Here is a 12490-nt window from a genome sequence, read left to right as displayed (position 1 = left end):
TAAAGTGGTCACCACACATCTAGATAAGTTCCTTAGGGGGTCTACTTTCCAAAATGGTGTCAATTGTGGGGGGCTTTCAATGTTTAGGCACATCAGGGGCTCTCCAAACGCAACATGGCGTCCCATCTCAATTCCAGTCAATTTTGCATTGAAAAGTCAAACGGCGCTCCTTTCCTTCCGAGCTCTGCCATGCGCCCAAACAGTGGTTTACCCCCACATGTGGGGTATCTGCGTACTCAGAACAAATGGCACAACAACTTTTGGGGTCCAATTTCTTCTCTTACCCTTGGGAAAATAAAACAAATTGAAGCTGAAGTAAATGTTTTGTGAAAAAGAGTTAAATGTTAATTTTTTTTTAAACATTCCAAAAATTCCTGTAAAACACCTGAAGGGTTAATAAACTTCTTGAATATGGTTTTGAGCACCTTGAGGGGTGCAGTTTTTAGAATGGTGTCACACTTGGGTATTTTCTATCATATAGACACCTCAAAATGACTTCAAATGTGATGTGGTCCCTAAAAAATATTGGTGTTGTAAAAATGAGAAATTGCTGGTCAACTTTTAACCCTTAACTCCCTAACAAAAAAAAAATTTTGGTTCCAAAATTGTGTTGATGTAAAGTAGACATGTGGGAAATGTTACTTATTAATTATTTTACATGACATATCTCTGTGATTTAAGGGCATAAAAATTCAAAGTTGGAAAATTGCAAAATTTTCAAAATTTTCGCCAAATTTCCATTTTTTTCACAAATAAACGCAAGTTATATTGAAGAAATTTTACCACTATCATGAAATACAATATGTCACGAGAAAAGAATGTCAGAATCGCCAAGATCCGTTGAAGCGTTCCAGAGTTATAACCTCATAACGGGACAGTGGTCAGAATTGTAAAAACTGGCCCGGTCATTAACGTGCAAACCACCCTTGGGGCTTAAGGGGTTAAGGATGATTTTCCATATAGACACACACCTCCCCCTCGCTTATCCGTTCGGTCATTTCTGAACAGACGATAGCCCAGCAAGTTAACAGCCCAGTCATGGCTCTCATCCAGCCACGTTTCAGATATCCCCACCATGTCATAATTCTGCTCAAACACCATTAATTCTAATTGTTGGCAAGGCTTCTGGCATTAGTATACATGCATTTTATGTATTTCTCTGCACCTTTATTCTTTCTTAAATTGTGAATTGATCTAATCCTACCCCCCATGCCACCGTCACCCCCAACTTCCTTATTTGTGCCCAGGTCTCTATCTGCACTATCTTCCCCTCCTATAAAATGAATACCCTCCCCCCAATCCCTAGTTTAAACACTCCTCCAACCTTCTAGCCATTTTCTCCCCCAACACAGCTGCACCTTCCCCATTGAGGTGCAGCCCGTCCCTAGCATAGAGCCTGTAGCCAACTGAGAAGTCGGCCCAGTTCTGCAGGAACCCAAACCCCTCCTTCCTACACCAATTCTTGAGCCACTTATTAACCTCTCTAATCTCCCGTTGCCTCTCTGGCGTGGCACGTGGTACAGGCAGCATTCCGGAAAATACCACTTTGGAGGTCCTTGCTTTCAGCTTGCAGCCTAATTCCCTGAAATCGTTTTTAAGGACCTTCCACCTACATCTAACTTTGTCATTTGTGGCAATGTGCACCAATGTGCACCATAACTGCTGGGTCCTCACCAGCCCCTCCCAGTAATCTGTCCACCCGATCAGCTATGTGTCGGGCTCGAGCGCCAGGTAGGCAGCACACCGTTCGACAATCCCTGTCTTTGTGACAGATTGCCCTATCTGTTTCCCTAATAATTGAGTCTCCCACTACCAGCACCTGTCTGGCCTGCCGTGCTCTCTCATTTCCCTCCTTACTGTAGCAGTCACTCCTCCGGCTTTCAGAGGACATGCCTGGCTGCAGCAGTGCTACCCCTGTACTAGCACACCCCTCATCTGCCAACTTAGCAAACTTATCAGGACTAGCCTCCTTGGCACTCTTCCCTCTACCCGGCCTTCTAACTGTCACCCAGCTTGCTACTTCACTGTCCTGCAGCTCCATCCTACCATCCCCCGCCTCATCTATCCCATTGAGCGTCTGCTCAGTGAGCAGAAGACTCCTTTCCATATTGTCAATGGATCTCAGTGTTGCCAGCTGCACATTTAGATTCAGAATCTGGGTTTCCAAATGCACAATGTGCTCACATCTCGCACAGCAGTATGCACCCTCGACCGGCTGATCAAGGACTGCATACATGTGGCAAGATGAGCACTGGGTGGCATTAGCAATAGTGGAGCACATTTCCTAATGGGGATTGTACCAGACAGAAACGTTAAATAAAAAATAAATGCAAAGTATCAATAAAACACAGACAGCAATTCAGTAATTCCTCCCTTGGGAACTCCCTGACTCCAAAGTCACTGAATCACAAGTCACACTTACCGCCGTCCACACTTACGCTCAGGTCACACTCAGCTTGTTCACACTCGCTAAGCTGAAGATTTAAAGAATATTTATTTTTTCTCTTTCCCTTCAGCAGCAATCCACCTTGCTGTTCAATGCACTTCCAAAATGGACTTGAGCCCCAACCAGCTGCCCCTTATAAACCCTTAATTATGAGCCCCCACCCTAAATTAACCCCTTGTGAATATAGCTATTCCCAATTCAGCAACTCACACCAATTCACACAGGTATTTGTTAAATGTTTTCCAAATACCTCTTCACTCAATCACAAGTCACACACTTACCGCCGTTCACACTTACGCTTCGGTCACTCTCAGCTCGTTCACACTCGCTAAGCTGGAGATTTAAATATTTTTTTTTTCTTTTTCCCCTCAGCGGCAATCCACCTTGCTGTTCAATGCACTTCCAAAAAGGTGGCTTAGTAATCACTGCAGCTTTGCAATGCTGGGGTCCTCGGTTCAAGGACAACATCTGCATGGAGTTTTTATATTCTTCTAGTGTTTTCCCTCACATGCTGATAGAAAAATTAGATTGTGAGCCCCAATTGGGACAGTGCCGATAATGTCTGTGATCACACCCCCTGCCATGCTAAACACACGTTCTCGACATGGCACTTTCTGGGAGGACGGACCAGCATCTCCAGGTCATGTATCCAATTTGGAGACCGAGAGGTTAAATGGGGCAGACCCATCTATTAGTACAAGGAGACGTGTTGTAATGCTGGCTCCTGCTAATACAGACCCTATTAGAAAGCGGTGCTGTATGTTGTGGTGGGCTCATAAAGTTTTGCCACATTTCGGCCATGTTAACCCTGCTTTTAGAGGTGCTGGCGGTGCCCCAGCTGAATTGACTACTTTCTCTTCTGCCTCTGCCTTGTTGTTCCACTGAGCCATGCAAGTCAGGTTTAAGTAATAATCGTATGTTGTCTTTGTAGCGGGTATCCAGCAGGGTGGCCACCCAGTAATCTACAATAGTAACAATATGGATAACTGGGTGGTCATTGCGTAGGGACTGCAGCTTGTGTGTGCCTGGCTGCACAGAGGCAACGACAAGCTGTCCTCGGTGGGAGGTATCTCGGCTGGGTACTCTGTATTCCCCCAGCCATGCTCCAGTGATGCCCATAAGCTGCTTTGATTGCCATCCTGAGTGAGCGCTGTTGTTGTTCTTCCTCTTCATGCTCCCAAACTGTCCCTTGGCTGTACAGTTGAGTACATGGCTGACGTTGGGACAGTAACCTACCTCACTAGCCATGTGTGACAGACAGACCTGATAACTGTGACTTGGGTGTTCTACATGTGGGGTCTAGGACCTCCATAATCCCCTTCATCATCTTCCACCAACTCCTCAACCCTGCCTTTCTTGCTGGTTTTCACACTGCAGAAAGACGCTGCCTTTGGCAACTTAGTTTCATCATCATCTGACATGTCATGCGATGGTCCACACTGGTCCGCTTGCACTAGCCATTCCACATACTCCAACATGTCAAGTGCTTGGGCATTAGTGCACTCAGTCTCTTCCACTTCTGGGGTAGCGCTAGGTGGATGGGCCACAGAACCACAACCAGCGAAGTCCTCAAAAAAGCAGAAGAGACTGCTGCATGACTTGGGCCTCAAACGGGTTGGCTGATTTGTAAGGGAGTGAGGTGGAAGAGAGATGACCAAGGTCCTCAGGTTCCAACTGTGTACTTTCTGCAGTGAAATGGGTGGAAGGAATGCAAAGGAACTGGAGCCGCTCTCACCCATCCAATCTAACACCTTTTCAATATCTTGTTGCCTCACCATTCATGCAGTGGTATTCGGATCTATGAAAGGACACATAATGTCCTGTCGTCTGAGTTCACCACAGGAACATGTTGTAGTTGTGAACATAGCAGGTACAAAACATCCACTTCCTCTCCCATCAGCAACTACACACGCACCACCACGTCCACGTTCCTGTTGGATGCTCTCCTCATTTTTGGAAGTGGTTTTTCTAAATCCTACTTGCAAAGAGATGGCGGAAGAGTCGATTTATTTATTTGCAGTGCTACTAGAAAACAAAGCGTTCCTGAAAAGTTATTAATTTGGCCTAGAAATGGCAATGAGATGGCTGATACAATATATTTATTTGCAAAACTGCTAGAAAACACACAGTAGTCCTGAAAAATTATTTCTTTGTGGTACTATTGGCAATGAGGTGGCTGATGCCAATTATTTCTTTATCAGACTACTAGAAAACACACAGTGGTTTAGAGGACATTCTTACCACAGGCAGAGTGCACACTTCGGCATAAAGGACATTACTCCTCAGGTGTGAGGGTGCAGAGTACACACACAGAGGCTTTCACCACAGTACTGCCACATATAGAGGTTGGAGAGTACACACAGCGGTTTATTTTTGTAGAGAGCGCAGTCAGAATCTGTCCCTCTCTCTTGCTGCATCCTATCCCTACACTAATCGAGCTTTTATACAGGCCGTGTCACGTGCTGCGCTGCCATACACGGCCATGCCAATTCTTAGCATGGCTGTGATGGCTCAATAAGTGCCCCTAGATTAAAATATTTTGATTGGCTGCGCTGCAGCCTTTCAACAAGCTTTATTAGACTAGCGATCCCTACCAGGAAACCGGACCTACAGTAAAAAGTTTGTGTCCAGGTGTAAGGGATACTAGGTCTCCGGTACGGATCCCGAGCTTTCCTGTTCAGGTTTGCTCATCCCTAATTAGTAACCCAGTAATAAAAAAAAGGAAAGATTACACACACAAATATTTTATTTAAAAACAAAAACGCTTCCCCACACTTTTTCCTGATTCACCACTTAGAAAAAAAAAATCCCACACAGGTCCAACGTAGTCCACAGAATCTGCCATAGTCAGTAAATGAAAACCTGGAAAATTTAAAAAGAGAGAAATTAAAACAAGACCCTATCCTTCATTCTTGTATATTTATTACAAGAAAAGTTCTCATGCAGGTGCGCCGTAGTCCAGTGAAGGCCATCGAATACTCCTTCTTTCAAAGACTGTAGAGGCTGTGCTCTGTATTGTTGCAGGGAATCATTGTCCATGACAGTGCTGGTTCCTATGATGAGGATGCCAAAGCTGCAACAACACAGAGAATCACTGTCCCTGAATTTGTCAGCACTGGCATCCTCATCTTAGAAGCCAGCGTTGCGAGGGCACCAGGAGAATCCACTTACACAGCACTTACTTAGCAGAGTGGATGAAGGAAGCAGAGGTAGGGTCTTGGCAGAGTCTGTTCGTGGTGTATATTGTGACTTTAAAAAACACAAAAGAAAAAGAATATGCACACAGTGGGATCAGCCTAATGTAATAAATTTTATTATAACAACTCACCATACATAAAGGCAAAGCAGGGAGAAACAAACATTTAAAAACTAAACGGACCTACCCACATACCCCCAAATACAATAACAAGGATCCATATAACAATACACAACAAATGTGCAAGTCATGCAAAGGACATTTAAACAGATTGGCAGATTAATACAATAACAACACATATATTAAATACCTTGTGCTGCCAGCTGAAAGAGTCCCCACAAAAAAATCAGATCCTAAATGTGACCAATGCCCCCCAGTCACATAGCAGGCCTGTAATAAATCCAAGATGCTGTCCTGTAGAAAGATCAGGTGCTAAACCAGACAGATAACTGGTATAGCTATCTTACAGCCTACCCTAGTTCTAACACCCCATATCATACATTACCAAGTACAATGCAGAGTTTCCAGCCACTGAGAAGTCGGTACCCCATTGATATCAGTGAATAAGTGTGCCCTTAAGGCAGATATAAATGCGGCAAGCAAAAAAGGGGTGTAAAGCTGGGGTGTGCAGGGAATAAAGCTAAGGCCAGGGAGATCCAAGAGGGGGGATAGAGGCCCCACGCGTATCGACGCTGCTAGAGCGTCTTCGTCAGGGGAAGGTATATTGTGACTTTATGTCCACTCTCTGCCAGACAGGAAAACTGTAGTCGGGGTGTAACCAGCTCCTCCAGAATCAGGAGAGAGCTGGTTACAACGCGAAGTGTGACGTCTAGGCAACGATGCAGAATGCGGACAGTGCAGAAAACTGACAGTTTGTAATATACGCAGCCTAGATACAAACATTAAATATATAAAAAGCCCAGAAAACCCCTTTATTGCCAATGCACAAAAAGGATTTTTTACCGCACAGATTGTAAAACGTTACATGATTTCACATGATTTTTTTTCTCTTATGCAACCCTTTTAGGTTGTTAAAAGTTATTGACTTCTTATTTAAGTTTAAGACTTCAATCTTCATTTTTAAATTAATTTTCAGGCCCCCTAATATCTAGTTTTAGTCTTTGTGTGTGGCTGTCCTTGCAAATAAGGCCGGCGTCACACTACCGTGTTTTACGGATGTAAGAGAGGTTCAGAAAATACGGATTGCATACGGTACAATGCTTCTCTATGCCCCAGCTCCTATCAGCCGTATTTTACTGATCCGTATTATACGGTGTTCTACGGCCGTAGAAAATCGCAGCATGCTGCGTTTGTCACCGTATTACACAAAAAATACGCCAATGAAAGTCTATGGGGGCGAGAAAAATACGGAATACACACGGACCAGCAGTGTGTCTTGCGAGAAATACGCAGCGGTGTTAGAGAGAAAAGCCGGCAATTCAGCGCGGTGTACAGTAAAATCACACTGACAGGTTAGAATAGAATAGGTAGAATAAATGTCTACACATAGAATAAGTGTGTGTGTGTATATATATATATATATATAATCTTATTCTATGTGTCATTGAGACACATATATGTATATATATTAATATTTCATACAGCGCTAGATAGGTTTAAAGTCGGTAATTCAATTGCCGGCTTTTGCTATCTCCTTCCTAAACCCGACATGATCTGAGACATGGTTTAGATACAGTAAACCATCTCATATCCCCATTTTTTTGCACATTCCACACTACTAATGTTAGTAGTGTGTATGTGCAAAATTTGGGCGCTCTAGCTATTAAAGGGTTAAAAGGTGGAAAAAATTGGCGTGGACTCCCGCGCAATTTTCTCCACCAGAGTAGTAAAGCCAGTGACTGAGGGCAGATATTAATAGCCTGGAGAGGGTCCATGGTTATTGCCCCCCCCCCCCCTTGCTGGCTAAAAACATCTGCCCCCAGCCACCACAGAAAAGGCACATCTGGAAGATGCGACTATTCTGGCACTTGGCTACTCTCTTCCCATTCCTGTGTAGCGGTGGGATATGGGGTAATGAAGGGTTAATGTCACCTTGCTATTGTAAGGTGACATTAAGCCAGATTAATAATGGAGAGGCGTCAATTATGACACCTATCCATTATTAATCCAATTGAATGAAAGGGATAAAAATCACACACACACACACATTATTAAAGTGTTTTAATGAAATAAACACAAAGGTTGTTGTAATATTTTATTGTTCTCTCAATCCACCTGAAGACCCTCGCTCTGTAACAAAGAAAAAATAATAAACCAACAATATACATACCTTCCGTTGATCTGTAACGTCCCACGATGTAAATCCATCTGAAGGGGTTAAAATATTTTACAGGCAAGGCACTGTATCAATATTAAACCAAAAACACATGGGCTACTGGCACAGTGAACAAGTCTGTAGAAACCTGTCCACACCAAAGAACTTGAAGACACAAAAGCGCACAGAGAGGTCAAAAAATACTCTGTTGTAAAAAAGTCACAGTAAATAAGCAAGTGCTAGTCAAAAAATGAAAAAATACAGGGTATTTAGTTAATACGTTTTTTTGCAAAAAAAAGTATGTTAAGCTGCTCCACCAATCGCCAAGGTATACCCATAATAGAGCAGTCCTGTCTAATGTACATAATCCCTATCTGATGTATTTAAAAACCTGATCATCGGTATAGTACCTGTGTGAACAGGGTTCAGAGAGAAAATATCCATGCACAACTTGCAAGATGGAACAGCTACAATGCAAATGACCCACAGAGGAGTGGTGGACTCCCTAGTCTTGTAGAAACAAGAGAACAATTATAAAACCAAAAACACATGGGCTACTTGCACAGTGAACAAGTCTGTAGAAACCTGTTCACACCACCAAAGAACTTGAAGACACAAAAGCGCACAGAGAGGTCAAAAAATACTCTGTTGTAAAAAAGTCACAGTAAATAAGCAAGTGCTAGTCAAAAAATGAAAAAATACAGGGTATTTAGTTAATAGTTTTTTTGCAAAAAAAGTATGTTAAGCTGCTCCACCAATGTTCTCTTGTTTCTACAAGACTAGGGAGTCCACCACTCCTCTGTGGGTCATTTGCATACACGGATTTTCCTAAATGGTCGGTGCAAATGACAGTCAGTCTAATAAGTCACCACCCTTTAGATTATACATCAAATTTTATTGAAGAAACCTCCCAATGATAACAGTATATTCTCCAAAATAAATAAAAACTCAAAATGCACTGTTCCAAATTGTTAGGCACAGTGGAATTTCTATACATTTTATGTTTTAAAGAACTGAAAATGCTCATTTGTGGAATTTGCAGCATTAGGAGGTCACATTCACTGAACAATAGGGTGACAAATGACTTGTACCAGTTTATGGCAGACTATAATATTTTGGCTTGCATATTTTACACAAATATTTGCATCTTTTTATTGCTTTTACAGGATTCTCACCACATTTTTAAAGAAGTTAACATAATTTAGTAGTAGGTCATTGTATAGATTTACTATAATTTTACTAGAATCTGACTTAAATTATAGAGCAAACACCATGTGTAATCAACATATCAGCAAACATCATGTTGTACTTTGGAAATGTAGTTTTGTTTTTCGGATACACAGAAATGGTAAGATGCAGCTTATTTTATTAAGGGTCCTCTGCTTCTTTACAAACCTGTTGCATTTTACTCCACCGTTCTCCTGAATGCACACTAGCGGCGGGATGTGGAGACACGGGTCAGCAGGTGTCCTGGTACACTAGCCAAAACCGCATGGATGAGGGATCAGCCCACCGAACACCCGCTCTCCTTTCACCGTGGGCATAACGCTACTCGGGCAACACAGGGTGAGGGTAAAACAGTGTGGCAATACTTTATTGAACCACAAAACAGGCAGATAACAAATAGAACAGTCCCAGCAAAATACCCAAGATAGTGCACATTACAGAGTCTAACCCTTACGCTGACTCGCCGGGATAAAATCAGCTGTAACTTCAGAGCTTCCAGGGCTGACTACCCACCTGTAGCATGCACATAGAGAGGAGATAACGACAAGCTTAGGAAGATAACAGTCCATTCAGGTACAAGGCCAGTTTCCTTGCTTTCTCCAAATGAATCCATAGATTTGTGATGGTCAATGGACCAGATCTGTAGTCTTCCAGCCGGTGTGGTGGTCCCTTATGCTGACATTCTTAGAATGACAAATCTGTCCCTCATGATGGAGCCGTGATGTCTTGGCTGCTGTCCTATAGAGAGTCTCTAGTTCTTTGGATGTTTTGGCTGAATAAGTAATTAGGAAAACACAGCACTTCCAGAATTCTGGTGGCGCACAAGTAGGATAACCAAATCCATCAGCTGTAATGCAGAAATACTTGGCAGTCATACACGTGTATTCAAGAACTTATTTATTGAATGAAGAAATTCCAGAAAATTAGGAGATGTTTCGGTCAATACCTGTCCTTCCTCAGTCATCTGGATAGAGGAGATCTGTGTGGAAGCACACTGTTTGAGAGTCTGCAGTGTCCAATGCTAAGGCAGGAAGCGCTTGGCTGAATATCTGACTCATTATACAGAGGCATATAACCTCTTTTTATAGTTAACAAGTGTCTTTCAATCCAGCATTCACAGATAACGGTAAAGAATGTTGGCGAGATCAAGTTTCATTATTTGATTATGTAATTTATTTGCATAGTTTTTCCTCTATTTTAAAAGACTTCTGCACAACACAACTGATGGCCCCAACCCCATTTATAAGGCAAGAAATACCAGTTATTAAACCTGACAGGGCACACCTGTGAAGTGAAAACCATTCCCGGGGACTACCTCTTGAAGCTCATCAAGAGAATGCCAAGAGTGTGCAAAGCAGTCATCAAAGCAAAAGGTGGCTACTTTGAAGAACCTAGAATATAAGACATCATTTCAGTTGTTTCACACTTTTTTGTTAAGTATATAATTCCACATGTGTTAATTCATAGTTTTGATGCATTCAGTGTGAATTAACAATTTCCAATCTCCAGACCTGAACCCCATTGAAAACTTCTGGAATGTAATCAAGAGGATGATGGATAGTCACAAGCCATCAAAAAACTGCTTAAATTTTTGTTCCAGAAGCAGTGAGAAAGACTGGTGGAAAGCATGCCAAGACGCATGAAAGCTGGGATTAAAAATCATGGTTATTCCACAAAATATTGATTTCTGAACTCTTCCTCAGTTAAAACATTAGTATTGTTGTTTCTAAATGATTATGAACTTGTTTTCTTTGCATTATTTGAGGTCTGAAAGCACTTTATTTTTTTAATTTTGACAATTTCTCATTTTCAGAAAAAAAATACAAAATGTATTGCTTGGAAATTCAGAGACCTGTTGTCAGAAGTTTATTAAATAAATGAACAATTTACATTTTACCCAAAAATATATCTATGAAGAGAAAAATCAGACAAACTGGACATTTTGCAGTGGTCTCATAATTTTTGCCAGAGCTATACACCGTATATATATTTGCCTAACATACAAAGGAAATGTGTCAGCTTTAACTTTAGGCCTTTTAGAGATGATTTCATCTTCATCTTGCTTAAAGGTTCACAATAACTTTGACCGGGTTAGCTTAAACTTTTACATGACACTGTAACTCTATGTTCACCAATCTAATTATTCTGTTAGTCATTTCAGTATTTTTTTTTTCAAGTTTTGGAAACATGATTTACAAAGATAAACGAGAATCGGTTAGTAAAGAAGATCTGGCTCGTGCTACATTGGTGACCATAACTAATAATATTGGCTCCATAGCCCGGATGTGTGCTGTCAATGAGGTAAGATTTAACATAAAAACCCATGCTGTCTGGACAAAGGTGGTAATTGTAGTTGTAATGTCCCCATACCTGGAGAACCATTGTTGTCCTGTTAACTGATAATATTTTTTTTTGCTGGTGAGGAAGCTTCTTTTAAAGGTACCTTCACACATAACGATATCGTTAACGATATCGTTGCTTTTTGTGACGTAGCAACGATATCGTTAAGGATATCGTTATGTGTGACAGCGACCAACGATCAGGCCCCTGCTGGGAGATCGTTGGTCGCTGAACAAAGTCCAGAACTTAATTTCGTCGCTGGATCTCCCGTGGACATCGCTGGATCGGCGTGTGTGACACCGATCCAGCGATATCTTCACTGGTAACCAGGGTAAACATCGGGTAACTAAGCGCAGGGCCGCGCTTAGTAACCCGATGTTTACCCTGGTTACCAGCTTAAAAGTAAAAAAAAAAACAACCACTACATACTTACCTAACGCTGTCTGTCCCCGGCGCTGTGCTCTGCACTCCTCCTGTACTGGCTGTGAGCGTCGGTCAGCCGGAAAGCAGAGCGGTGACGTCACCGCTCTGCTTTCCGGCTGACCGACGCTCACAGCCAGTACAGGAGGAGTGCAGAGAAGCAGAGCGCCGGGGACAGACAGCGTTAGGTAAGTATGTAGTGTTTGTTTTTTTTTACTTTTACGCTGGTAACCAGGGTAAACATCGGGTTACTAAGCGCGGCCCTGCGCTTAGTTACCCGATGTTTACCCTGGTTACCCGGGGACTTCGGGATCGTTGGTCGCTGGAGAGCTGTCTGTGTGACAGCTCTCCAGCGACCAAACAGCGACGCTGCAGTGATCCGGATCGTTGTCGGTATCGCTGCAGCGTCGCTTAATGTGAAGGGGCCTTTAGTGTTCCCAATTCTGTCCTTGCCATGTTGAGATAAGCTACCTTGTGATTTCTAAACAGAAGCCGTTCCTGGGTTCTGATTAGCCAAAAACTTGTTTTCAGACCTCAGACCTGCAGTAGACATTACAGCTATACTTCAGTCATGGGTTACAGCTGT

At 42.5% G+C, this 12490-nt stretch overlaps 1 protein-coding gene across 1 annotated transcript in view; it reads left to right on the top strand.

Annotated features, from left to right (window-relative positions):
- PANK3 (pantothenate kinase 3) overlaps positions 1-12490 on the top strand; it is a 160837-nt gene that overhangs the window by 105894 nt on the left and 42453 nt on the right. The window contains exon 6 of the mRNA XM_069763863.1: positions 11322-11445. Within this exon, the coding sequence (XP_069619964.1) occupies positions 11322-11445 (124 nt within the window). The remainder of the gene's footprint in view (positions 1-11321; positions 11446-12490) is intronic.

This window comes from Ranitomeya imitator, chromosome 4 (assembly GCF_032444005.1).
Source record: "Ranitomeya imitator isolate aRanImi1 chromosome 4, aRanImi1.pri, whole genome shotgun sequence".
Classification (NCBI taxonomy): domain Eukaryota; kingdom Metazoa; phylum Chordata; class Amphibia; order Anura; family Dendrobatidae; genus Ranitomeya; species Ranitomeya imitator.
The sequence above is the reverse complement of the archived record's forward strand: the minus strand, read 5'-3'. Positions and strand labels throughout refer to the sequence as shown.